This window comes from Chlamydomonas reinhardtii, chromosome 17 (genome assembly GCF_000002595.2).
Source record: "Chlamydomonas reinhardtii strain CC-503 cw92 mt+ chromosome 17, whole genome shotgun sequence".
In the NCBI taxonomy this organism is placed as follows: Eukaryota; Viridiplantae; Chlorophyta; class Chlorophyceae; order Chlamydomonadales; family Chlamydomonadaceae; genus Chlamydomonas; species Chlamydomonas reinhardtii.
Window position 1 is genome coordinate 2397133 of NC_057020.1, and position 24664 is coordinate 2421796.

The 24664-nt window shown below is 62.5% G+C and overlaps 6 protein-coding genes across 7 annotated transcripts; 3 read left to right on the forward strand and 3 right to left on the reverse strand.

The window, feature by feature from the left end:
• Nucleotides 1–193: 193 nt before the first annotated feature.
• Nucleotides 194–8433, reverse strand: CHLRE_17g715300v5 (uncharacterized protein). The gene is made up of 13 exons (XM_001700341.2): nucleotides 8178–8433; nucleotides 7616–7909; nucleotides 6770–7246; nucleotides 6514–6629; nucleotides 6214–6377; nucleotides 4278–6076; nucleotides 3730–4095; nucleotides 3446–3592; nucleotides 2886–3295; nucleotides 2502–2703; nucleotides 1958–2362; nucleotides 1465–1707; nucleotides 194–1185 (listed from the first exon to the last, which is right to left on the reverse strand). The coding sequence occupies exons 1-13, from the start codon at nucleotides 8244–8246 to the stop codon at nucleotides 943–945; spliced, it is 4935 nt and encodes a 1644-aa protein (XP_001700393.2). The 5' UTR covers nucleotides 8247–8433; the 3' UTR covers nucleotides 194–942.
• A 162-nt stretch (nucleotides 8434–8595) lies between these two features.
• CHLRE_17g715350v5 (uncharacterized protein) lies at nucleotides 8596–12153 on the reverse strand. 2 transcript variants are annotated; one of them, XM_043072145.1, is made up of 12 exons: nucleotides 11926–12153; nucleotides 11700–11818; nucleotides 11579–11618; nucleotides 11398–11487; nucleotides 11137–11219; nucleotides 10739–10926; nucleotides 10556–10650; nucleotides 10318–10440; nucleotides 10013–10174; nucleotides 9594–9842; nucleotides 9326–9428; nucleotides 8596–9209 (listed from the first exon to the last, which is right to left on the reverse strand). In XM_043072145.1, exons 1-12 carry the CDS (start codon nucleotides 11995–11997, stop codon nucleotides 9205–9207), a joined length of 1329 nt encoding a protein of 442 aa, XP_042914603.1. In that variant the 5' UTR covers nucleotides 11998–12153; the 3' UTR covers nucleotides 8596–9204. The 2 variants fall into 2 exon arrangements, with proteins under 2 accessions (XP_042914603.1, XP_042914604.1); XM_043072144.1 differs by having other exon boundaries at nucleotides 10739–10929.
• A 120-nt stretch (nucleotides 12154–12273) lies between these two features.
• On the forward strand, nucleotides 12274–14785 carry CHLRE_17g715400v5 (uncharacterized protein). The gene is made up of 7 exons (XM_043072146.1): nucleotides 12274–12509; nucleotides 12661–12799; nucleotides 12967–13052; nucleotides 13203–13330; nucleotides 13505–13865; nucleotides 14018–14402; nucleotides 14521–14785. Exons 1-6 carry the CDS (start codon nucleotides 12318–12320, stop codon nucleotides 14276–14278), a joined length of 1167 nt encoding a protein of 388 aa, XP_042914605.1. The 5' UTR covers nucleotides 12274–12317; the 3' UTR covers nucleotides 14279–14402; nucleotides 14521–14785.
• Nucleotides 14786–14833: 48 nt separating this feature from the next.
• CHLRE_17g715421v5 (uncharacterized protein) lies at nucleotides 14834–18010 on the forward strand. Its single transcript, XM_043072147.1, has 2 exons — nucleotides 14834–16893; nucleotides 17053–18010. The coding sequence occupies exons 1-2, from the start codon at nucleotides 14917–14919 to the stop codon at nucleotides 17260–17262; spliced, it is 2187 nt and encodes a 728-aa protein (XP_042914606.1). The 5' UTR covers nucleotides 14834–14916; the 3' UTR covers nucleotides 17263–18010.
• A 53-nt stretch (nucleotides 18011–18063) lies between these two features.
• On the forward strand, nucleotides 18064–21785 carry CHLRE_17g715450v5 (uncharacterized protein). Its single transcript, XM_043072148.1, has 4 exons — nucleotides 18064–18105; nucleotides 18948–20924; nucleotides 21112–21401; nucleotides 21536–21785. The coding sequence occupies exons 2-4, from the start codon at nucleotides 18954–18956 to the stop codon at nucleotides 21630–21632; spliced, it is 2358 nt and encodes a 785-aa protein (XP_042914607.1). The 5' UTR covers nucleotides 18064–18105; nucleotides 18948–18953; the 3' UTR covers nucleotides 21633–21785.
• A 52-nt stretch (nucleotides 21786–21837) lies between these two features.
• Nucleotides 21838–24643, reverse strand: CHLRE_17g715500v5 (uncharacterized protein). Its single transcript, XM_001700339.2, has 9 exons — nucleotides 24424–24643; nucleotides 24122–24193; nucleotides 23860–23913; nucleotides 23634–23673; nucleotides 23408–23483; nucleotides 23154–23199; nucleotides 22892–22963; nucleotides 22633–22678; nucleotides 21838–22440 (listed from the first exon to the last, which is right to left on the reverse strand). The coding sequence occupies exons 1-9, from the start codon at nucleotides 24574–24576 to the stop codon at nucleotides 22301–22303; spliced, it is 699 nt and encodes a 232-aa protein (XP_001700391.1). The 5' UTR covers nucleotides 24577–24643; the 3' UTR covers nucleotides 21838–22300.
• Between the last annotated feature and the right edge of the window lie 21 nt (nucleotides 24644–24664).

Below are 24664 nucleotides of genomic sequence, written 5' to 3' on the forward strand. Positions count from 1 at the left end.
GTGCTGTTGTGCAGACAGACGCCCCAACCCTGTTCTACATACCGGTAACCTGAGCCAAGCCAACACCCCTGAAGCCAAGAAGAGGTTCCGCCCAGCCGCCCACATTGGGTGGGACACGGAGACACCAGGACGCCTGGGGCCGTAGGGCGCCAGGCCTGACGAGGACAAGCGGAGCTGGGGTCACGGAGTGGCTTGGGCCGCCCCATTACAGGGCGCCTTCGGGTGCTGGGACTGTCCCCTCTGTAACATCCGCATTCATTACAGGCGAAGAACGAGCTGGCCGAATTACAAGACGCTAATTGAAATGGCACACGACAGTATGAATACGGAGATTCTATAGGCAGGCTTGTGCAGCCCGCTAAAATCCCTCCCATGTCACAAATACAGGAGTGGTACCCGCCACCACACTCGTCCGTTCTTCGCACCACGACACAGACAGAAAAGTCACGGAAAGGGACGCACAGCTAAGGGATGAAGAACATAGTCAGTGGGGTACTTGAGAAAAGCATCCCCGTATCACGCGCGCAAAGAAGACGCAGCCCTCCGAGTGTTTCCAACAAATGCGCAATGAAAAGCCAAGGACCGGACAGGGTTGCTCAAGAGCTAACCGTTGTCCTCCGGCGCCACCTCTACAAAGCGGTACCATGGACACATCCAAAAAGCTAATCATGATCGCCACCTCCCACACACCTTCCATATCCACACCGCCTAGGCAGCTGACGCTATCAAGCCGTCAAAAGCAAACACAGTTCATGCAAAGCCGCAAGTCGAATCACACATGTCCTGCAGAGACGGGCCGCGCGGGCCAGCCGGCGTGCTGAGAGCGGACGCGGAACAGCACAGCCCCGCGTCGTGACACCCATACGCACTCATACGCACTCGTGTCCCCTGCCTGGCCAGCCCACGACGGCAGAAGCCACCTCCGCATGGACCCCAAGCGTTTTACTGGGGCGGGGTCTCATTCATCAGCTGCACCAGCTTGGACTGCTGCTCCGCCAGCTGCTTCTGGCCGCTCATGAGGTTGCGCTGGCCCTCCGCCAGCTCGCGCTGCACCTCGGCCAGCCGCTCCAGGGCCTGGGCCAGCTGGTCGCGCTCCTTCTCCAGTACCGCCTCGCGCGCGCCCGGCGCCGCAGGCATACCGCCGCCGCCCATGATCGCCTGCTGCGGCGCAGCCTGCAGCTGCTCCTGCGCAGCGGAGGCAAGGCAACAGGGACGAATTCGTCAGCACGCCTACACACGCTTTCAGTGAGCAGTTACACAGCCTCTAAACTTCGCTGTGCCCTTTCCCACAACACGTATCCAGTGACCATAGACGCATGTTTGAAGCCGGGCGGCATGCAAGCCACCATAACTGATGACTCTGACACTCGTGCCTGGCCCCCTCGCTCTCGTGCGAGGGGTTTGGTTTAGTTTGGGCTGGTATTTACAGCCCCCCCCAAAACACAAGCTTTCTCCCCTCCGCACCTGGTCGTCGTCCTCATCCTCGTCGTAGTCGTCAGGCACGGCGCCGAAGCGCTCCACGATGTAATGCGCGGCCTGCTCGATCTCCTTCTTGGTGGCGTCGGTGTCGCCGGCGCCCACGTTGCGCTTGAAGAGGCGTGCGAGCACGTTGCCCTGCTTGGCCTTGGGGTCGGCCGCGGGCGCGTCACGCAGGCACTCCTCAAACACCTCGCGCAGCGTCTCCTCGTCCATGTCCTCGTTCAGGATCTGTGCGACAGGTGGCAGTCAGGGGGTTACAATCATATGTAGCGAAGGAAATGATAGACGGGAGGTGGTGGTGGTTATAGATAACCCCCCCAAACTACGGGGGGAGGGCAGGGTTAGGCGCAGCGACACGGGAGTACGAGGTTGTGCTCGTGCCAAAACACAGGCAAGCAGCAATCCAGTGTGGAAGTGCTGGTAGGACAAAACGAAGTGCGGGGCGCTTCCCAAGCATTGAGGCGGTGGGGTCGCTTACCGTGAGCAGCTTGCGCTTCTCCTCGCGGACCTCGGGGCTGTCGTCCTTGTCGTCACCCTCGCCCGCCCACTGGCGCAGCAGGTCGCCCAGCTTGGCGTCCGAGATGTAGTTGGGCGAGAAGCTGCCCAGCAGCGAGCGCCACTTGTCGCGCATGAGCTGGAAGAGCTCGGTGTGGATGCCCACCGTCTCGTGCGTCTTCTCCTTGACCTCGGAGAAGGCGTCCACGATGATGGCGAGCAGGAAGTTGAGCAGCACCATGTACACCAGCAGCTCGTAGCTCCAGAACCACAGGGCGCCGGCCACGCTCTGCAGGCCGCCCAGCGCACGAAGGTCGGAATTGACGTCGATGTTGCCCAGCAGGATCTCAAAGCAGGTGTTGATGGCGTCGCCAAAGGTGGCGAAGGCCTGTGGGGCAGGGCGAGAAACGGCGGCAACATGCGCGTAAGTAAACACGGGCCGCCAGCTGGCGAAGCGCGTGGCATGCAGTCCTCAAGCTGGGATTAAGCCCTGCACAGGCAAGGCGCGGGCAGGCAGGTGCACGCACCGGAATGGCGTTGCCGAAGATGAGGTGGCCCATCATGGCGTAGCCCACGAACACCATGCCCGCCACGATGGCGAAGTGGCACAGGTCGGGGCCAGCCAGCCACAGCGAGCGCGTGACCACACCCAGGCGCGGCTGGAAGTCCATCAGCTTGAGCACGCGGGCGATCAGCAGCAGGATGTTGATGCCGTTGAGCGCAAAGTACCTGTGCGCAGGCAAGGGTTGCACGGGCAAGCACACCGCTTAAGGCAAGCACCCCGCAAGCCAGAAAGGACATACGGTACTTTCATTGAACCAAGATAAATACCGCAAACCGCTTGCCAGAAGCACGCGGTGACCCGCAAGCACAAGACGCACACACGCAAACGCATACACGCGCGCACGCACCAGTTGAACATGTCCACCAGCTGCTTCAGCTCCTCAAAGTCGTTGTTGGCCTCGTTCAGCCAGGCGCCGTTAGACTGAAGCGCCAGGAAGTTGGCTTCCGCCGACAGGCCGGCGTACACGTCGCGACGGATCGGGATCTCAAACTTGGAAGCGTACTTGCTGGAGATGACCCACCACATCACCATGCAGCTGAACAGCAGGCCGTTGCTGCAGAACTCCACCCAGTTCCAGCCCGACAGGAAGTACTTGAGGAAGTTGCCCTTGGTCTTCTGGCAATTGCCAATGTCCCAGAAGTTGATCAGCAACAGCAGCGAGATCCAGATGGACAGGATGATCTCAAAGCCGAAGCGCACGTCGTCCTCGTAGCTGTTCTGCAGCTCCACGCGCGCCGTGTTGAGGCGGTAGGTGACCTGCGCAAGCAGCCAGGAGCATAAACAAGTAGATGAGCAACCCCGGTTTCATTGAAGAGGCATGCTGGTGCACGGCACAAGGGTTTGGCAAGCGGAGGAAATGAGCTAAGCAAAGGTGGTCAAGACGGCTGGGCTGCTGGCAGCACGCACCTTGATGGAGCCGCCATCGGAGAAGTAGAACTTGATGTAGAAGTAGGAGAAGATGCGCAGCGGCGCGTTGTAGGTGACCATCTCGGCCGTCATGGTGCGCGTGTTCTGATCCAGGTACAGGCCCTCTTGGAGGTAGGTGAACCAGGTCTGCAAGGGCGGGAGCAACGAGCATGAGTTCACCAGGTGTGACGCTGTGTTCTTTATGCGTCAAGTACGGTACGAGGCCCAAGCACTTCAACGAGCAAAGCCCAGTCGGCCCCACGCGTTCTCTACCAACGCCGCACCTGGGCGCCGTCCTGCGAAAGGTTGATGTCGAACCAGACCGGGAAGCCGTCGTCCTTGCCGCTCAGCGGGAAGAAGTGGAAGGCGTAGGGCAGCTCCTGCGGGTTGTACAGCTCCGCGCAGTAGGGCGCCGGATTGACGGTCTGGTTCAGGAAGGAGACGTTGTAGGTGGGGGAGCTCAGCACCGAGCAGTTGTAGAAGTCCAACACCTTGGTGCCGTTCACGTCGTCATAGTCGGGGTTGTAGAGGGTGGTGCCGCGCTTGAAGATGGGGTCCACGCCGAACGAGGCCACGGTCTGGGGGCCCGTGCAGGTCTTCTGGATCTTGTCGAACTTGGACTCGGGGCACAGCGTCTCGTTGGTGCGAGTCTGCGGGGGCGATGCAATGGGTGAAGTGGATGGCTTATTGTAAGCTCAGTGCATATGCGCAGCAACGGAAGAGGTCGCTGCTGCAAAAGCTCACGCCCGCAAGGCCGCTCGAAAGCAAATCAAGTACGGAACTAATGACGGGGCTATTGTTACGGTATGCAAGAACGCCAGCAAAGGCGCACCTGGTGCAGCAGCAGGCCGCCGATGACACGGTTGGTGAGACCGACATTGCGCTCGCGGCTGGTGGTGGTGTCCACGATGTTGCCGTTGTCCAGCGTGAAGGTGTTGGTGGACACGGGGTCGCTGGTGCACGGCACGTTGGCCAGCTTGGCCGCCTTGAGCGTCAGCGCCTTGTCGCGGCGCGCGCGCTTCCACAGCGCCAGCGCCTGCGTCAGCGTGATGATGGACTGGTAGGTGGCAGTCTTGATGGCCGACAGCTGGTTGGTCACAGCCGTCTCCAGCGCACGCTGCGCCGCCACCTGGCGCTCCGCCAGGCCCTGGATGGCGCTCAGCGCCTTGGCTGCGTCCTCCGCCGCCGCCAGCGCCTGGTTCTGCTTGCCGATGATCTCGTCCAGCTTGGCCTCGACGCGCGCCTGGCCGGCCTGGATGTCGGCGCGGCCGGCGTTGATGAGGTCGATGAGGCGGTTGTCGTTGGCGCGGGCCTCCGCCAGCTGGTTGGCGCGGTCCACCTGCGCCTTGAGCGTGGCCATCTGGGTCGCGATGGAGCCCTGCTGCGTCGACACGGTGCCGACCTGCGTGAGCACGTTGGACAGTTGCGCCGCAATCTCCTCGTTGGTGGTCAGCAGGCGGCGCGAGGCGCGGCGGTTGACGGTGCCGCTGAGCCCTATGCTGGCGATGCTGGCGCTGGCGGCGGCCTGGTCCTGCACGATGGAGCGGATGTCCACGAACTGCGTGTCGGCGGCGGCGTTGACGTTGAGCTGGATGCAGGCGTCGCACTCGCAGTACTCGGTGGCGGCGCAGGTGCCGTAGCACTCGCAGATGGTGTTGCAGTCGAAGCGGCGGTCGCAGGGCGTCTCGCAGCGCATGCGGTAGTCGGGGTTGGACAGGTTGCCGGTGATGGTGGCGCCGTTGTTGGTGAGGTCGGTGCAGTTGTAGGGCACGGTGTCGTTGGTGGTGGCGATGCAGGTGTTGTTCATGGCCACGCACTCGCCCTCGTACTCGGCGCCGCGGTCGGCCAGGTCGCAGCGCATGTAGGCGGTGGTGTTGCCCAGCCACTCCACCAGGTTGTACGACACCTGGAACGCGCCCAGCGAGGAGTTGGTGGGCGCCGGCACGCTGAAGCTGGTGGCGCCGGCGTTGATGAAGGCGTCGTACACGTCGCCCACGGTGGCGTTGGGGAAGGTGTAGTTCTGGTAGCTGGTGATGGGCGTGGGCAGCGCGATGGCGCGCACGTCCGCAATCTGCTCCTGCACCTCGGCGATGCGCGCCGCCGCGCGCGGGCGCAGGCTGAGCAGGTGCACGGTGGTGTTGTACACGATGCGGCGCGTCATGTTGAGCGCGGCGCGCTGCGGCTCCGTGCTGTACTTAACACCGTCCACGTACAGCGGGTACAGGTACTCCAGGCGCGCGTTGATGGGGTCCTGCAGCGCCACCGTGCCGCGTGGCGCGTTGAACACCGGCGCCACCAGCTCCGGCCGGTTGGCGCGTATGAAGGCCAGCATGCGGTCGTTGACGTTGTTGCGCTGTGCGATCTTGCCGGTGGTGCGCTGGTCGCCCAGGCGGCGGTCAATGAGCAGGCGCTGCACGGTGTTGGTCATGTTGGTGCGCCAGGCGATGGAGAGGTTGAGGCCGCCCACGCACCAGTCGCGCAGCGCGGTCTGGTTGGCCATGTTGATGGTGACCAGCTCCTTGGTCCACGTCACGTTGCCGCTGCTGGCAGTGGAGTTAGCGGTCGCGTTGACGGCGGTGCTGTTCACTGTCACGTTGCGGCCACGCCACTCACGGGGGTCGAACGGACCAGCTGCGGTGTAGCAGGACGAGGGAGACGGGAACGGGTCAGCGTCCAGGCAGCAGCAGATGGGACACTGCGGAGAATAAGCAGGCAAGCCTAACACCCCAGCACACAACGCTGCATGTCATATGCTGAAGCGCTCTCACATGCGCAGTAGTACGGGTCGTTCTTGTACTGGGTCAGCGTGTAGCTGAAGGGCGCATTGGGGTCGGTGGCCGACACCGACTGGTTAAGGTACAGCATCAGCGCCTCAGGCGTGAAGGGCGTGCCGGAGGCCACCGTATCATTCGCCACGCTGTCGCAGAAGCACCTGCAGGGACAAAAAGAAGCGATAGGCGTAGACGAGTTAAGAGCAGGACCCATGCCAAGTCATTTTCAGTGTCATCCCCTAGCAGGCCCCTGACCGCGTCGCCGGCAAGTAAGGCTCAGCATTGCACGGAACTCACGTGGCGTTCTTGACCCAACCGACGGCGGCGTCGTACTCGGTGGCATTGGGGTAGCCGGCCATGATGACGCTGTTGGCATAGGTCCAGAAATCCTGGCTGGTGATGTTAATGGCTTGCTGCGGGTCAGGAGGCAAACGCACAAAGAAACGCACAACAGTGTTAAGCCACAAACGGTGTATGCACAACCCCCGGTATGCGTCATCCAACGCGCAGCAATCGCTTAACGCCCATCCCTGTTGTACAGCACCACGCTCACGTTCAGCAGGCTGATCTCAAACGCCTGCTCCGCACGCGCTGCCGCCGCCGCCACGTAAATCTTGTAGTAGAAGGCGCTGGCGTACACGAGCGTGGTATCGCGCACCGCGCCGCGGATTTTATTAAAAATATCGCGGCGCACCACCAGGTTCCAGTCGCCGTCGGGCGCGTCGTCAAGGACGAAGTTCTGCACGCCCGAGAGGCGGTCAAACTCCTTGTCGGCGTCGAAGTAGCAGTCACTGCTGTAGGCTGTCGCCAGGGGGCACAGGTTCCAGGATGCCTGCTGCATTAGGTCCGAGGCTGGGATGCTGCCCACGGGGTGGGAGAAGTCGTAGTATATGTCTATTTGGATCTTGGTCAGGTTCTGCACTTCTGACAGCTTGCCGCAATCTGCTCGACAGCCGAATCTGCTATACGACGCAAATTCGAACGGCGCTTCGCACAGGCCGTCACCGCAGACCGGGTCCTTCCAGACTTCCTGTAGGCTCGGGTGTGAGGGTTTGGGGCAAGGTCCTATGTCAGGTACATCCAATTCGTACCAGGGGCCTGTAAACGACCAAAGCCGTAACAGACAACAGCCAATGACCCCTCCGCCAAAACGTGCTGCACACCATGCGGTATGGCAGCGGGTGTCCATCCCTCTGCCCCATTATCAGGCAACTGCGGCTTTACAGCGGCTACCTTAAGCTATGGAATCCTTAGTTGTACAGCCAGTGTCCAACACCCGTTACCCAGTGGAGGGCCACCCACACCGCTGCCGGCGAGGTTCGGCACGGGTGCCTCCCTACAGCCGTCTAGCCTGCCCCCACCCTCCCTGCCCCCCTTCAAAACGCAGGATTGCACGCACCGTTAGCAGTCCGTTTAGCCAGCTGTACACCGCGTCGGTGTCCTGCATGATGTTGTCGCTGGGCGCCGCGACCGACTCGATGGTGCTGTGCACCTGGTATGAGATGCCAGCATTGCGCTGCTCATACAGCACTCCCAAGAAGAGCGCTACGAAGCACAAGAAGATGAAGAGATTCCGGTAGTCCTTCCAGCGTTGCAGCTGCCTCTCATAGCGCTGGTAGAGCTCCCGCACAATGCGCTGGGCATGTGTGGTTCCGTCGCCCTCCTCTAGACGGTACTTTTGAGGGTCCTCCGCCTGCAACGGGGCCATGCAACCTTAGATTCAACCTACCGTGCCCCTGCGACAGCTGCAAGGGCCCCTACAGCCCGCTGAAGCCGCGCTGCAGCTTTGCTGAAGGCCACTCCTGAAGGCCGACGCAAGGCCTCCAAACACCATGCATTAATGAGACATGCTACTTGGGCGCCTAAAGCCCTCTCAAAGGCCTCGCGGGCGATGGCTCGCACCCAGGCGCGACCACTCACGAAGTGTTCCTTGCCCAGCCTCTGCTGGAGGCATCGCTCACCTCCTCTCCCGCATTCTTCTTGCTCCTCCTGAAGTGGAGGGCAGTTTTGCTGGGCCCGAAGGTTCGCATTCCGCCTCTACGGTCAAAAGCCCCGCAGAGCTCCGCCCCTGAGCGGTACTACACTTTAACGCAGCTTTTTAAGATGTTTGAATTGCCTGCAGTAATGGCTGTGTGCCGAAGAGCAACTTAGGCAAAGCAGCACCTTGCAGTTTCGCTCGTCAAGATATAGTTGGTCAGGTTTCTCACTGTTAAGGTATCCACATAAACGGGGATGTTGCCTGAAGCTGCCAACCTGCGGGCAGTTCTTACCGTGGCTGGTCCCCATCCGGTCCCGCAAGCGCCAGGTTTTGTCGCCCTTCGCATGTGGACAGCTGTCTCTTAACTGCATAATTTCATCGCACCATGCACAGCGGGCGAACTGAATCGGCGTATTGAAGTGGCACGACGCTTTGTGCTTATGCTCTCCAAAGGCTTCACAACGTGTGCGCTAGCGCTATGTAACATGCAACTTGTCGCAATTGAAGTCACGGTGGCATTAAACGCTACGAACCATGTCCCACACTTGTGCGCACGTTTCCCCTTGCTAGCCACCCCGGCAGTCCGCCCTGTTCGCCTATGCACCCTACACAGTGCCCCTCACTTGTAGCTACCAAGCCATACCGCCCCCGACAACACGAGCCCGCGACAGAGTCCCCACAGAGAGATAACTGTGGCGTGCGCAACCGTCCGTTCCCACCAGTAATACACACCGTCCGGCTACTTCATTTGCTCTCCACCACACCTCCACGCGGCAACTCCGTCCTACTACTGACCACGCAACGCTCCGCATCCAGGTTGGGTGCGTACAGCTGCTCCCAGCACACGCGTCAAGCACGCATCCGGCAGACCCTACCTGGCTTGCTTGCGGCTCCGTATCTGATGCACTGACCTCTACTTGGTAACTTTATCCGGGTTCAGAGGCCTCCGTGCCCGCTTGTAAGACTCTTTGGTGTTAGCTCCATACCGCGCCGCAACAGCATCCGCCATTTTACCCTGTGAGCACATCCGGGGAAGTTATCATGAGGAGTCCTTGGATCTAGACGACCGGGACGAGCGGCGCGCCGATCTGGTCAAGCACGACAAACTCGCTGCTCAGCGTGATGGCTCACCGTTCATCCGGTTCAGGTCGCCCAGCAGCTTTGTGGCCATGCCCGAAATCTTTTTGGTCGCCGCCGCCGCCATTTGCTTCATCTGCTGCATGTCTTGCTTCGCCTGCACGAGAAAAGCATGAGTGGGAGTGCCCGCATCCTGTTCAGCTTCCACACTATACCCAGCGCAAGCAACAGGTACTGAGCATGCCCAAGGACGAAGTAAAAGCGCCAGGACATTCTCCGTTGGCTGTGCACATGATGCGAAAACCGTCCGCCGCGTGCCCACCTGGAAGGACAGGCGGTTGACAATGTCCGCCGCCGAGATGTCTAGGTCACCCGACCCCGCCGGGCCCATGCTGCCGCTGCCGCCAACGCCTCCGCGCGAGTCCGCACGCCCGAAGTAATCAGCGGACGAAATGGCGCTGGCGCCCGAGAACTTGTTCAGCCGATCCCGGCGCTCCGCCTCCGCCTCCGCGTTTGAGGCGTCCTGGAAGTCGCGGCTCGAAATCGCTTTCGCGTTGGCGAACTTTTTCAGCTGTGGGCAAGAGCAATGGTTGCATGCGGCAACAGGGTAAGGCAGGAACAAGTTTACTGACACTGCACAAGTGCCGAATTCCCGATGCAGTCACCGCCGAGCGCCGACTGCGCCTAGCGTCATGCAGCATAGTGAACAGAGGCTGCCACACCAAGGACGGTTGCGCTTACCGACTCCTCCTGCACCTTGGGTGCCCCCGCCGGGGCCGGCGGCGCGCCGCCTCCGGAGCGGTTGGCTGGCCGTGCACCCGCGCTGGCGAAGAAGTCCGATCCGCCCGACCCAGCACCGATCGTCAGGTGGCCGTCCTTGCCGCGTTGCAACCCCGGCGCCTCCTGTTGACATTGGCATCCCACAATCACGCCTTAGAGCATTGCTGCCGCTGGTGCACCTGTGTGCTCTTCTGCAGCGTCCTTGATTTTGTGCTTGAGCCACCCGCTTACGTGCCATCCTATCCCGTGAATACGTAGAGCCTTACGTTGGCTGTGAGAGCATCGTAGGAGAATCGCGACCCAGTGGCAGCGGGCGCTGCGCCGGCGGCGCTGGTTCCCGGTGCGCCGGACACCGGGTTCTCCACCTTCACAGGCTCAGGCGCCGGCGCCTGCAGAGCATAGGGCCGATCCACTCAGTACAACCTGTGCGCTGTGCAGTACAGCTAGCCCCAGCGCAATCTGCATATTTCCCAGACAGACAACAGCGCCACATAGGCTCCGCACCTGCGCGTAGATGGAGTCGTCCACCTTGCTCTCCAGCTTCTTCACGCCCAGGCCAAGCTTGCCGCCGGTCTTCTTGGCAGTGGTCGTGGTGCGGGCTGCGCAAGGTGCAATAAGACTCATTGCAAGATAAAGGGCTGCAATAGCTGAAATCCGACCGCCAATTAACCAAACGACCTGACTCACGCTTGATTGTGGTGATGGGCTTCGGCACCGCCACCTTGGCCTCTGCCGCCTCGCCCTCGGCCGGTTCAGCGGCGGCCGCAGCAACCGGCGCGGCCACCGTCCTTGCGGGCGCGGGTGCCTCCGGCTCGATGTGCTTGAAGTCCGCCAGGTCGCCGTGGTCCGAGCGCTCCTTCTCGTGGCCCGACAGGCTGCTTGGAGGTGGGCGAATGAGACATGCTGCGTGAGACGCGGTCTGAGGCTGCAACTGTGATACCTTAAAGCCGAAAACCTACATTCCATGGTCTGGGCAGCGCGCCCTGCCTTTCCCATGTCTGCAATACCGTATGCTAGCGAACAGCTCAAGACCTGGGCATGACTTGTGCACACACGCAATGACGCGAGCCCCATGCTGCCCACACCTGTGCTGCAGTGTCTGCACCGTGGCCTTAGCTGCCTCCTTCTCCAGCAGGGCACGGTAGAGCTGGGCCGCGCGCGAGGTGTACTGCGCGTGCACCGGCAAGCAACATGGTGTCAGCGCCCATGCAACACCCACCCGACTCCCGGAACCCCTCTGGACCCTGCCAGCGCCGCCCCTGGTGCCCGCGCAACCTTCATGGGGCACTCTCAATCGGCCCGAGTGCAGTGGCAATTCCCTCATACTGCGCAGTCATTTCAGCTACCTTGGACTCGATCTTGTCGCTGCCCACGTCGTCCCACCCATGCTGCTTGAAGAACTGGCGCCCGCGCAGGTTACCGCCAGCTGCCATCAGCTGCAAACAAGAAACGAGGTTGTGAGTACTGATAACCCCATCCCTGCTCTGACCGGTGCGCATTGAGGACGCCATGCGCAACTCCCCGCACCTTGAGCTGCTCCTGTGTCCAGGAGTCCAGAGTGGTGGACCTGCATACGCAATCTTCGTCTCAGTTACGCTCCTTGAGCCGGTCACGGCGCGGCCGCGAGCCAGCCCGCGAGTGGACTTACCGCACGAAGCTGATGTGCACTCCCAAAGACCGATGGATGCCCGCGCAGTTCAGGCAGATGAAGACTCCATACGGCACGGAGGCCCAGGTCGGGTTCTTGTTGGGGCAATCGAAGCACACCTGCAAGGACAGCCCGTTCAGACACGCTCGCTCCGCAACTGCCTTCCCCCACCTGCCGTCCCGGCCGGGCACCCCGGCGTCCAATCCTGCGTATGCCTGCAACTTACCTTGTTCTCCGGCTTTGCCCGCAGCTTCTTGAACAGCGGGTCTCGCTCCAAATTGTCACACGCCATAGTCATTTTTAGTTAGTTTGCGATAGATCCAGAGCCCTAGGGGAGCTTTTGAGGCACTAGAGCCAATAGGAGGGGAGTTTGAGCGCGTGGGAACAGTCGCGAGTAGTCAGCAAGGCCCGCCAAACTAGGTCGACCTGCGTAAGAGTGCAATATCTTGACGCCTAAACAACCAGAAAGCACGCGTCCAGTGGAGTTTACGGGAAGCTACAGAGGCTGATGGGACTGGCGCTCATGCAGGCTCGTTCACAATCAAAGACAGAGCTTCCTGCTTCAGTCGACCGTCCACTGTGTGCTCACACAAAACCATATACAACGAAATTTATAAAATGGCTCGACATAAGAACCGCGTCCTGCCCTTGCATCGACAGCTGAAACCAGCGGACCGCGCCTCCGCGTGGAACGCTCTGCTGTTAGACAGCCCCGGCAACGCAGCTGGCTGTGTCATCCCATGCTGCCTGCTGGTTGATAAGCTGGCGTCAACGGAGGGCGAGGCCGCGGCAGTGGACTACGACCGGCTGGTGAGCAGGGCAGACCCGCACCCTGCCTGCGTGCATGGCCTGTCTGTAGGGGCGCGCTGGTGTGCGTAGGTAAAGGGCTGCGCTGATACACTAGGGAGCGTTGGCACGCGTGAGCACCTCTTTGCGTGAAACGCATTGCCACACTGTGCAGGGCGGCACAGAGCCGTGGGAGCACACGGCCAGGCGCATAGCGATGGACGCGGAGCGAATCTCGCATGAGGGGCAGGTTCTGCGGGATGCAAGCCGACCAGCCGGCATCAAACGGCTGCGGCGCATCCTGACAGCTTACGGTACGTGCTCCACCAGCAGCGCGGCATCCAGCGCGGGATTCGGACACCTGCGCCGTAGGCTGGCTCCCTCATTCGGCCGCACGCTGCCTCCGTCCCTGCGCCAATAACGCCCCCGCTCCCCCTGCCCCCGCTCCCCCCTGCCACATATGCACTCCTCACGTACACAGCGCTCATGGATTGCGAGGTGGGCTACTGCCAGGGCATGACCGACCTGCTGGCACCCTTCCTGGAGGTGTACGCAGACGACCAGGAGGCGAGTGCGGGGCAGCAGCGGCTCGGGGACGTTCGCCCAATGGGAATGGCCTCTTGAAGTTTAGGGTTTGGAGCAGCGCAAGCCGTGCCACCTGCATTGACCTGGATTGCAGCGAGCCGTCCGGTCCGCCACACATGGTCCCGCCCCCAGGCGTTCACGGCTTTCTGCGGCCTGATGGCGCGGGTGCGCGCCAACTTCCTTTGCGGCATGGAGGACATGCATCGCCAGCTGCGGCTGCTGGGCGAGGTGCTGGGCAGGCTGGACGGCCGGCTGCACAGGTGGGGCGGGCGTGGGAAGCCGGTGCACGCCGGGTGCTGGGAAGAAGCAGGGAACGTGCTGATTATGTGGTAGAGTGGCGTACAAGTGCATTGGCTGTGGGCTGGTCGTTTACATTTTGGATTGCTCGGCCGCCTCTCACCACGCTGGTGGTGGTGAACTGGTGATACACGCAGGCACCTCGTCGCGGTCGGCGCCGGCTCCTTCGTGTTTGCGTTCCAGATGCTGCTGCTGCAGCTGCGGCGTGAGGTGGCGTGGGAGGACGTGTTCGTGCTGTGGGAGACCATGTGGGCGAGGGAGGCGCGGCTGGCCGATGCGCTGGCGCCGCCGTTGGCAGCTGGGAGTGGCGCTGCAGTGGCGGAGGCTTCCCAGGCGCAGCTGCCACAGCCCCAGCAGCAGGTGCCGCCGGCGCAGCAGCTGGGTGCTGCTGCGGCGGCTTGGGCGGGAGCCGACCTCCGGGTGTTCGTCGTGGCCGCGGCACTGCGTGGGCAGCGCACCGCGCTGCTGTCATGTGCGAGCTTGGAGGAGGTGGTTCAGGTGGGGCCTGCGCGCCGCCGTAGTGGTCTTCAAACCTGTACCTTGTGCTTTGCCCTGCTGTAATGGGCGGCATGGGAACTACCTTGGGGCTTGGTGGAACCCCCGGCTTGCACATCAGAGCTCACGGTTTGCCGCATGGTGCCACCCTGTAGTTTGTCAACCGGTTCCCGCGGCCTACCAAGGTGGTGGCGCTCGTAGAGCAGGCGGAGTACATGTTTGTCAAGTTTCGCCGCCTTCAGCGGCCCTCCAGTGGCGGCGGCAGGAGCGGCTCGCTGTCAGGCTGTCTGCGTGGCGGCTGCAGCAGCGGCATCGAGCACACCGAGCAGCCGGCGGCGCGTTCGAGGCCGCCGCCGGCGCAGGTGCCGCAAGGCCTTGTGACCACGAGTGAGAGCGACAGCCGTGGCCCTAGCTGAGGTGCGGGGCCCAACGAGCGCCGTGGGTCGGCCACCTTACAGTAATAGGCACAGCCCGCCGCTGGAGAATGCACCAGCAGGGCCGCTACCCTGCGTGCATCTGCAGGTCTGCGCACGCGTGGAGGTGGGTCAGTGGTGGCATTGGGGTTTGGCACGCTTGGGGCCCAAGATGCCGGAGATGGTGCGTGTGACTTGCACTACTGACGTAGCCTTTGCACCGCTTCTATCTGGACCCTGTGCAGTTCATGTAGGAATCCGCAAAATGGCAGATTAGATGAGAGGCCCGGCTCAGCAGCGCGACGCCGCCGCCGCCGCTGCCACCGGCGGCAGTACCGCAGCGACTGTAGCCCCATGGAGGAGCTGCAGGTGCGGGGGCGCGAAGGGCGATTGGGCGTGTGCCTGTGCGGGTTAAAGCATGGGGATATCGGGCAGGCGGTTGGGACGGCGCAGCGGGCGTTGTGATTTATAGCGCCATATGGCGCAACTGCGCGATGAAATGCGCAAGGGCGGGCAATTGAAGAAAGCACAGGTGGGGGGCGCGGATGGGATTGGATTGGATTGCGATGGCCCCATCATCCGAAGGTATCGGTTAATCGAGGCACCACCACCGCCTTCCTTGTGCATTGCGACAAGCCGTAATGGAGTATGCACACAATCTGCTAGACGTGCTGCGGGTACTGCCTGTGGACGCGCGGGCGGCGGCCTTCGGCGAGTCCTTTTCGCGGAGGCTCGCAGGCTGCCGCCTCGCCTGCCGCGAGCTGCAGCAGCTTCATGACAGCAGCATCACGCGTGTGCGCTTGCAGCCTCCCGCAGAGCAGCAGCCGGGGCTCGCTTCGCCTCTTGCAAAGTTCACTCGCTGCAGCCGGCTCGACGTGCGGTGCATGTATAATCCTCTGAAGATGACTTTCCTGGCCAGGGGTAGCTGGAGCGACTTACGGAACAAACTCATCAACCCTATCAACGCGGCGCTGGCTGGCACCACATTTGCAGCGAGGGAGCAGATAACGCACTTCACTTCCAGGGGCTGGGCGTCCAACCGGTGCGTCGCACAGGCTGTGGCGGCGCAGCTCCCCTCATTGGAGGTGCTGGAGCTGGTGTGTAGCGAGGGCTTCGGCGCCTGCAACCAGCAGGGCGGCATCTGCCGCATCCTCGGCGGCGGCCTGCCGAACCTGCAGCGGCTGACCCTGGCGCAAGCGACGGAGGCTGACCTGGCGGACTTGGGTGCGCTGGCTGCCTGCCCCCAGCTGCGAGAGCTCGACCTGTGCAAGGCGTCGATGAGCGGCCGCATCACCCGCGCTGCGCTTGAGGGCCTTGCGCAGTTGCAGCGGCTGGAGCACCTCAGGCTCAGCAGGAGCGTCTTTACAGGCTCCAGCGAATCTGAGCAGCTGTTGACATGGCTGCTGACCAGCCACCGCCCGCCCCAGCTGCGCACTCTCGTGCTGGTGTGCCAGGACCAGACACCGGTGCTTGAGGTGGGCTTCGCTCCAAGAGTCGGCGCGGTCGAGGCGGAGGTGGTGGGCTGGGGCATAAGCCGCATTCAGCTGTCCACCGACCAGGCTGGGCGCAATGAGCCAGTGCTTGTGTCGGCGCTCCTGGCAGCCGCGGACAGCCTGAAGCAGCTTACCATCCCGCAGCTGGCCATCTGCGACCAGCAGAGCCTCTGGCGGCTGGACCCTATTGAGCTGGAGCCGCAGGCCGCACTGCCGCGGCTGCTCGCCCGCTGCGAGCGTGTGGAGGTGGACTGCCTGCCCTCCATACGTACTCCATTCCCTTCCTACATTGGTATCAAACCAGTGCTGCTGTCGGCGGCTCGACTGATGGGGCTGCCGCGTGTGCTAAATCTGCGGCACGGCAACCTGCTGTGCCGCGATACGGTCATCAGGACCAGTGGGGAAGCGCCGGTGGCGGTGGCGGCAGCTGCTAGCACCGCTGCTCAGCAGCCGGGTGGGCGGGAGTTGGGGCTAATGCTGCAGCAGCTTGACCTGGGCAGCGGCACGTGGGGTGGACACCGCAGCGGCAGCGCTGCTGCCAGTGATGGCGACAGTAGGCGGCTATTGCACCTGGACACCGCTAGTCCGCAGGATGTGTCGCGAGAGGCCGCGGAATGGCTGTGGGCGGAGGCAGTGCTCGCGAGCAGCGCCTGCTGCAGCAGCGATCGATGCGAGGGCGCGGCGAGCGGCAGCAGCGGCGGTGATCACGTTTCGCCATCAGGGCTGCTGCTCCTGCGAGGCACGCTGCCGCCTGCCCCCGAACACGCCAGCCGCTTTGGCGGCATGGACGAACCGGATTGGGCCTACTGGCTGGAGGACGTGCTCAGCTCGTGGTTCACCGCAGCCGCGCTGCAACCGACGACGCCAGACCAGGAGCCGGCCATTGCCGATGAGGGACAGCAGCGTCTGCCTGACAGCATCCGCGGGTGCATATGTGATGGTGTGCACATCGTGGTGCCAGAGGCAGGCATGCTGCTGCTGGAATGCCGCTCAGATGCGGACGCGCTGGCGCTGGCCGCGATGGTGTCAGCAGCTGGAGGCGCGGCTTCTCTATCAGCGGTTGCGGCTTCATCACCGGTAGCACGCTCATCTGCTGTTAACGCCTTCAGGTCGGGGGTCCTCCAGGTGAATCTGGCTTGCTTGCGCATGCAGCCACGTATCTTGGGCGTCGTTGACATGCTCGCCTTGCCTTACTTTCCTGTGCTCATTATGGTAGTTTATGCAGTCGGCAGCTTTACATGGCTTTACGTGCGATCGCCTTGCCTTCCCATTCTTTGGTTACAGGTGCTCACGGGACTGTGGGCCCGGTCTGGCGCGGCAGACAATGCGGGTGGCGGTGGCGGCAGCAGCATGGGCGTGCGTGGGGGCAGCCGGGTGAGCGAGGAGGTAATGGGCCGGCTGGAGCGGCTGGTGGCGCTGGACCGCGCCGTTATGGTGCTGCAAGTGCACCTTGCATGTGAAGGCAACGAGGAACTCGTAACGCCGCCTGCATAGGATTTTCCGTATGGATGTGGTGTTGAGGTTTGAGCACGGATTCGCAATTCCGCAATGTTGGGAAATGCAGTTGATGACGTGGGCGGGATTGCTGTCATAGGTGCATGTGGGCGGCTTGTGGCAGGACATACCAGGTCGCAGTGCCGGCCACATCAAGCGTACAGGCCACATCTAATGGAAGGATAGTCAGGATGCACGTGGTGGAGACGTAGGGTACATGTGTAGCCGTGTGGAGTTATCACAGCAGTTCCCCACCGTACAATCTGTGTACACTAGGCTGTGCCCGAGCAACACGTGTGGCGTCGACAACACGTTGAGCGCAGCCTTGATCGCACCGGTACGCAACATGAATGTTGCAACGACTGTTGAATGATGTTGTATGAGTATTGACCGACTGAGCGCTCCGGCTTTGCGAAATGCTTCCATGACCACCGTCCTGCTGTTTATATCAATGAACACCCTTTGTGGGATCTAGGTTACGGTAGCGCGTAGATAGTTTGGCACCTGAACTCGACTATCGGTTCATCCCGCATCGCCAATTCTGCTTACCAAAATGGCCCACTTGGGGTTGAGCATGCGGTAGACAAGGTGGTGATGCCTGGGGCCTGTTTCGCGGCACTTTGATGATGTCTGCGTGCCACATTCCGAGCAAAGTGAGTGGAAAGTACGGTATATGGGGTGGACGCAAGGATTCGGAGACATACCGTACGGGGTTACTACCAAGCTGGAGTTGTAAGTACCAGACCCAAACGTAACCAAACCAAGCGAAACTAGCGGAGCACAGGCAGAGGCGAAAGATGCAAGCGGTAATTATTCTTAAGGTGCCGAGGTGTCGTGAAGCAGGTGAGGGCGGGTGGGCACAGCAGGCAGGTCAGCAGCAGGTAGCAATCCCTGCAGCCCTCGTGCAGACTGCAGAGCGTCAGCCTGTCTGCGCGCGTGGCGGCTGCAGTAGCGGCATTGAGCACAGGGAGCAGCCGGCGGCGCGTTCGAGGCCGCCGCCGGCGCAGGTGCCGCAAGGCCTTGTGACCACGAATCAGGGCGACAGCCGTGGCGCTAGCTGAGGCGCGGGGTGCAACCGAGCGCGCGCTGTACGTCGGTCGGCTACCTGATAAGAGTGGGCACAGCCTGCCGCAGGGCGCGCCGGCAGGGGCGCAGCCGCGCAGGGCCGCTACGGCGCTACCCTGCGTGTGCAACCCTTACAAGGGGAGAACAGTACATACTAGGACGTTACCAGTTGTTGGAAGGGTCACCGAGTCGACGGCAGGTAGGGGCTGCTGGGGTTTGGCACGCTTGGGGCCCAAGATGCCGTCATGCATGCCGATAGCTCCTGACTTGCTCTCGTGATCATATAGCCTGTGCACTGCGTCTGTCTCGACCAGGTGCGCTGTGTGTAGGAGGCCACAGAATGGCGGAGCAGGTGGCCGGCCTGGTGCCGCAGCGTGAGTGAAGCCGCCGACGCCGACGCTGCCACCTACGAGGCGCAGCACCGCGGCGACTGCAGCCGCATGGAGGAGCTGCAGGTGCGCGGCGCGCGCGCGCGTAACGTGGGGCCTGTGCTTGCATGCGCCGTGTGCACACCAGGGCGAACCGGGCAAGGGGCCAGGGGCACCGTGCCATGACGTGATCTCGGATAGTTTTGGCGCCAAGTTTTATATGCGACATTTCTCTTTTTACATCTTTTACAGGCCGCAATGGAGTATGCACACAATCTGCTAGACGTGCTGCGGATACTGCCTGTGGACGCGCGGGCGGCGGCCTTCGGCGAGTCGTTTTCGCGGAGGCTCGCTGGCTGCCGCCTCGCCTGCCGCGATCTGCAGCAGCTTCATGACAGCAGCATCACGCATGTGCGCCTGCAGCCTCCCGCAAAGCAGCAGCCCGGGCTCGCTTCGCCTCTTGCGAAGTTTGTTCGCTGCAGCCGGCTCGACGTGCACGGCGCCTGCTACAATATCGACCCAGTGAGCTGCACGCTAGCTGGCACCACACCTGCAGCCAGGGAGCGGATAACGCACCTTGCTGTCAGCGGCCGGGTGTCCAATAGGCTGGTCGGAGAGGCTGTGGCGGCGCAGCTCCCCTCATTGGAGGTGCTGGAGCTGGTGTGTAGCGAGGGCTTCGGCGCCTGCAACCAGCAGGGCGGCATCTGCCGCATTCTCGGCGGCGGCCTGCCGAACCTGCAGCGGCTGACCCTGGCGCAAGCGACGGAGGCTGACCTGGCGGACTTGGGTGCTCTGGCTGCCTGCCCCCAGCTGCGAGAGCTCGCCCTCCCCACGCCGCTGACCGGTGACAACGCCAACCCCATGCGCGCTGCGCTTGAAAGTCTTGCCCAGTTGCAGCGGCTGGAGCGCCTCAAGCTCGGCATGAGCATCTTTACATGCTCCAGCGGTGCCCAGCAGCTGTTAACGTCACTGCTGGCCAGCCGCAGCCATCGCCCGCCCCAGCTGCGCACCCTCATGCTGGTATGGAGCCATAACGCGACACCGACGCTGGAGGTGGCCTTCGCGCCGATGTCAGGCACCCGCGCGAAAGGGGCGAAGGCGGTGGGCTGGGGCATGAGTTGCATTCACCTGGGCTTTGGTTGGATTCAGCGGGCTGAGTCAGTGTTTGTGCCGGCGCTTCTGGCAGCCGCGGACAGCCTGAAGCAGCTTACCATCCCTCAGCTGATCATAAGGGAGCACTACTGGACGCTGGCACGTGGTGCTCTGGAGCCGCAGGCTGCCCTGCCGCGGCTACTGGCCCGCTGTGAGCGCGTGGAGGTGGACTACCTCCCTTCGGTTTGCGATTCAGGCTTTCGCGACCACCACAGCCGGTCAGTCGAGCTGCTGTCGGCGGCTCGACTGATGGGGTGGCCGCGTGTGCTGGATCTGCGGCACGGCGCTTGGCTGTGCCGCGATGCATTGCTCGGCGTCACCGGCGTCACAGCAGAGGCGGCCGCGGCGGCTACAAGCACGGGCACTGCTGCACAGGGGCCGGATGGGCGGGAGCTGGGGCTGATGCCGCAGCAGCTTGGCCAGGGCAGCGGCACGGGGGATGGGCACCGCAGCGGCGGCGTTGCTGCGAGCGTTGGTGGTGGCCGGCCGCCGCTGCACCTGGACACCGCTGGTCCGGGGGAAGTGCTGCGGGAGGTGGTGGAACGGCTGTGGGTGGGTGCGGTGCGCGCCAACGGTGTCGAGGAATCGACGGGCGGTGGTGCCAATGATGTCGACAGCAGCTTTGCGTACGAGGGCGCGGCGAGCGGTAGCACCATGAGCACAAGTGGCAGCGGTGGCACTGACAATGTGGAGCCTCTGTCGCCAGGCCTGTTGCTTCTGCGCGGCAAGCTGCCGCCTGCCCCAAAACGCAGCAGCCTCCCGGGACAAACCAAGCGTGACGCGGACTGGGCGGGCTGGGTGGAGAACGCACTCAGCTCGTGCTTCGCCGCACCCATGGCGTGGCGGCCGAGTTGGCAGCGCCTGCCTGACAACCTCCACAACTGCATCCGTGACGGCACGCACGTCGTGGCGCCAGCGACAGGGTGGCTGCTGCTGGAATGCCGCTCGCAGGCGGACGCGGAGTTGCTGGCCGCGCTGGCGTCTGCCTCTGGAGGCGCGACCCGCTTGTCGGCGGTTGCGGTTCCGCCGGATGCTGGCCGATCCTTCGTAAGCGTCCTCAAGTCGCAGGTTCTTCAGGTGCGCCGCACTTGCTCCGTCCTTGCATTCCTCCAAGCAATTTGTCTGCCTGCTGGGCACATTTCATGCTTTCCTGAGCGCATTCGCTTCTTAGGACCTGACCTCATTCATGTACTTGACTTGCCCATGCATGCTCGCTCGGCGGCTTCAAGAGCGATCTCCTTGCCACCCCACCCTTTAATGACAGGTGCTAATGGAGCTGTGGGCCCGGTCGGGAGCGCCCGGCGCCACTGGTGGAGGCGCAGCTGGCAGTGCGGGTGCCAGCGGCGGCGGCAGCGGCGGCGGCAGCACCACCTCCAGCACCAGCACGGGCCGAGCTCCGCTGCGTGGGACCAGCAGCCGGGTTAGCCGGGTGAGCGAGGGGGTGCTGGGCCGGCTGCAGCGGCTGGTGGAGCTGGACCACGGCGTGCGGGGGCTGTGGTCAGAGATGCAGTGTCAGCGGCCCGTCAGGCTACGGTTGCGGCTATGGCTGCAAAGGTAACTGCGACTATCTATAAGTCCGAGTCGGGCTAGTTACACTCGTGCTGATGCTGCAGCTGCCTGGGTTATGCGTGGGCACGCTGGACAGCGACATGTCCAGCCCGGCAACAGCTCCTGCCTGGGCCCAGCAGTTGCGGCGTGCATGTGCGCAGCGGAGGGGGCGAGCAAGGCCACGTGGAGGAGGAGAGCGCGGCGCCGCCCGAGAAGCAGCGCCGGCGCGCAGGTTGAGGCCGGCCGGTGTCTATTTAGGGTCTTTGCTGGCGAGCATAGCACAGCACAATATGTGGTAGGCCGCAGCAGTAAGGAGTGTTGCTTGACAGCGGGACGACGTGGCTGGACACATTATGGCGGGCCGTGCCTGTACGAATTGATCCCGGCTATATCGGGGAGATGAGGTAGACGCTTGCGGCAGCAGACTGGGCCATGGACAGCATTTGGACCGGTACGGCTACGCAATTCTACGCGCGACACCTTGAGGTATCGGGTGCTTGCGTGGATGTACGCCAGTTGTAAGCAACAAGTCATATTTACGCTTAGTGTGCACATAGCAGGGGTCTAAAGGAGGCGCATGTGTCAAGTGCGAGGTCCATACACTCTCTTGCATTGCTCACAGATACAGTGGCATGGGGCATCACACATTCATGCCTTGCCGCACATGCCATACCCTCAGGCTCTCTCTCCGCAAAACTGTCAGTCCCGACCGCGCGCGTCGCGCACACTACAAGTACCAGATGCTCATGGCTCACGTGGCATAGGGCATTACACATTCACACCTTGTCAAATGCCCTACCAGTACTCTCAGGCTTCCCAAACTTCACAACCAATACCAGATACCGGCGGCGCAGAACCCTGACAAGTGAATCCGCAAGCCGTGATCGGCAAGCCAGCTCCAACAACTACTTCTTCACGATCTGAGCGCCGTAGTACTCTGGCTCCTTCCCCGGGGTCCACTTGATGTTGCAGCCAATGCTGGGCCGGCTCTTGGGCGCGGCCTGGCCGGCCAGGGTCGCGTCCAGGGCAGCGCGGATGTCGGCAGCTGCAGGATAAGGGACCGGGCCGGGATGAGAGGACCAGGGGTCAGGCCACGGGGTCAGGCCTAGGGCTTAGGCCATGCATGCGCTCTGTGGTGGTGACCTGGCGGTTGCTGACTGCTGACGTGTTGGACTTGCTTCCTTCAGGGCAATGGCCGCAGGGACCCGGGCATTGTGTTGCACCACGCAGCGCTTACCGGTGGGGATGTGAGGGGGGTCCTGCTTGGGGCGAGTGGCGTCCCACTGCAAACACAGCACAGACAAGAAATTGCAGGACACGGAACTCACGTTCCAGCACTGTGCGCCAGTACGGTTATGCGCCTGGCTCTGCACTTCTGGATAGCACCCGCCGCCGCATGCTCCCCGGTCTTACGCCCCGACTCAAGCCCAGCTTCCTCACCCAGCTTCCCAGCCCAGGCAAGACCTGGCCCAATCCGGGCCTGCCCAACCCAGCACCTGGCCGTGGTAGGTGAGCTTGAGGTCCTTGTCAAACACGTAAAACTCAGGGGTGCAGGCCGCGAAGTAGGCCTGTCGGGGATGCGGGGTGGTACAGGCAAGAAGCGTTGGGACCAGGGGAGCCCAGGCCGTGCGGTGCGTAGGCGCAGAGGCCGTATGCGGCCACGGCCCCACAAATCGGAAATCAGCATGGACAAAGGCGGCGCCGCTCTTGTTGCTGCAATGCATGATCCATGTGGCGCACATTTACACCAGCACACACCTTGGCCACATCCTGGCTCTCATCAAACAGGTAGGGGAAAGGGTACCTGCAGGTGCGGCAGGACCACAAAAGGTCAACAGCAAGAGGCTGTGTGTTGGGCGCCATGACGCGCGCATTCCTCTGACCTGCACTACGGTATCTCCAATGGCGCCGAACGCCAAGCACAGTACGGGTTCATCGGTATGGCCCCTGCTCCCCTGCTCCCGCTCCCATGTGTGTTCCTGAGCGTCATTGAGCCTGCCAGCGACACTCACCCGTACTTGATGGCGTCCTCCTTCATCTTCTCCGGTCCGTCCTGAGGGTGCGTCTGGGTGGAGTTGCTGCTAATCGCTGTAGCACGGGACAAGAGGGCATTAGTCATTGGGAAGGGGCAAGGCAGAGAGGGAAAGTCAGGCTGCACGAAACCAAAGGCCGGTGTACGGGATGCCGAAGATGTACAACCCCGTAGCAGCGGTCCCCGTAAGTGGGCCCCGTACTCACCCACCACCTTGAGCCCCTTCGCGCCGTACTCGTTGGCGATCTACAGCCGATGAAGGCCGCCGGTTTGTTAGCCGTGCAATACGCAATCGTCAGGCTGCAACAGCTGACGCGGCGGGGCACACGGCAACAGGTCTTCCGACCATGGCGCGCCGTGTTAGCATAAGTTGACAATCGCCGAGGCCAACCGTGCCATTCCTCATGATACCCCCGCCTCCAACGCGCTCACCTCCACGAATGAGTGCTTCAGGTGCACCACGTAGGGGCAGTGGTTGCAGATGAACTGCGAGTGGGGCAGGGCGGAGCAGGACAGGGATCAGCGCTGCAGCATGTCAGCGGGCAGCTTGCAGCCGTCAGGGCGCTTTCGAGGGACCGCCCTTCATTCATAGCGCTCGAGACGAGGGCAGGTTCCGTACAACCGGCTCTGGCGCAGGCCCCAACGCTTCCGCTCCCGCTCCCATTTCCATGCCGATTCAGCCGCCAGCTCTCACCATGACCAGGGTAGCGGGGTTGCCCTTGAAGTCGTTGATGGACACCTTCTTGCCAGACACCACATCGGGCAGCTGCAGGGGTGGGGAGTGGGTTTGGGAATGGGGAATTGCACCACGTACTGTGTCGTGCGGACCCTTCCACATGACCTCCCTCCCCTCTCTGCGCGCGTGCGCGTGCCGAGCCCAGCTGCACGTACGCACATCACCACGTCTTAAACCATATTCCACAAACACGCGCGATGTTGTGACTGCTGCGGCCACGCTGACCGAGCATCCCATCGGCAAGCATAACGTTCACCCACCTCGAAGAAAGGCGCGGGGGTGCCAGGCGCCAGGTCCACTGACTCCGTCTTGGCGCGAGCAACGTGCAGAGCACGCCGACCAGCGACCAGGGGCGAAGCCACAGCATAGCGCTGGGCGGGCAGGGCAACGCGGCTGCAAGCGAGCAGAGCCATTATACTCGTGTGACTGTAAATATTACAATAGCCACCGGCAGAGCATGTGCGCGGCTTTGTGCCCTCAAATGCGATGCAAAGGGCTGAT

Coding starts and splice junctions, on each gene's coding strand:
- CHLRE_17g715300v5 (XM_001700341.2), bottom strand. CDS start 8,246: ATGCGAACCTTCGGGCCCAGCAAAACTGCCCTCCACTTCAGGAGGAGC. Junction 3,593..3,729: donor TTTCGCAGGACGGCGCCCAG/GTGCGGCGTTGG, acceptor CCGCCCTTGCAG/ACCTGGTTCACCTACCTCCA. Junction 1,708..1,957: donor AGAAGCGCAAGCTGCTCACG/GTAAGCGACCCC, acceptor CCTGTCGCACAG/ATCCTGAACGAGGACATGGA.
- CHLRE_17g715350v5 (XM_043072144.1), bottom strand. CDS start 11,997: ATGACTATGGCGTGTGACAATTTGGAGCGAGACCCGCTGTTCAAGAAG. Junction 11,488..11,578: donor GGACACAGGAGCAGCTCAAG/GTGCGGGGAGTT, acceptor TCTTGTTTGCAG/CTGATGGCAGCTGGCGGTAA. Junction 10,651..10,738: donor GCCCATCACCACAATCAAGC/GTGAGTCAGGTC, acceptor CACCTTGCGCAG/CCCGCACCACGACCACTGCC.
- CHLRE_17g715400v5 (XM_043072146.1), top strand. CDS start 12,318: ATGGCTCGACATAAGAACCGCGTCCTGCCCTTGCATCGACAGCTGAAA. Junction 12,510..12,660: donor CAGTGGACTACGACCGGCTG/GTGAGCAGGGCA, acceptor CACACTGTGCAG/GGCGGCACAGAGCCGTGGGA. Junction 13,331..13,504: donor CTGGACGGCCGGCTGCACAG/GTGGGGCGGGCG, acceptor TGATACACGCAG/GCACCTCGTCGCGGTCGGCG.
- CHLRE_17g715421v5 (XM_043072147.1), top strand. CDS start 14,917: ATGGAGTATGCACACAATCTGCTAGACGTGCTGCGGGTACTGCCTGTG. Junction 16,894..17,052: donor TCAGGTCGGGGGTCCTCCAG/GTGAATCTGGCT, acceptor CTTTGGTTACAG/GTGCTCACGGGACTGTGGGC.
- CHLRE_17g715450v5 (XM_043072148.1), top strand. CDS start 18,954: ATGGAGTATGCACACAATCTGCTAGACGTGCTGCGGATACTGCCTGTG. Junction 20,925..21,111: donor TCAAGTCGCAGGTTCTTCAG/GTGCGCCGCACT, acceptor CTTTAATGACAG/GTGCTAATGGAGCTGTGGGC. Junction 21,402..21,535: donor TTGCGGCTATGGCTGCAAAG/GTAACTGCGACT, acceptor TGGGCCCAGCAG/TTGCGGCGTGCATGTGCGCA.
- CHLRE_17g715500v5 (XM_001700339.2), bottom strand. CDS start 24,576: ATGGCTCTGCTCGCTTGCAGCCGCGTTGCCCTGCCCGCCCAGCGCTAT. Junction 24,194..24,423: donor CCCCCGCGCCTTTCTTCGAG/GTGGGTGAACGT, acceptor CCACCCCTGCAG/CTGCCCGATGTGGTGTCTGG. Junction 22,441..22,632: donor CCCCCCTCACATCCCCACCG/GTAAGCGCTGCG, acceptor CTTATCCTGCAG/CTGCCGACATCCGCGCTGCC.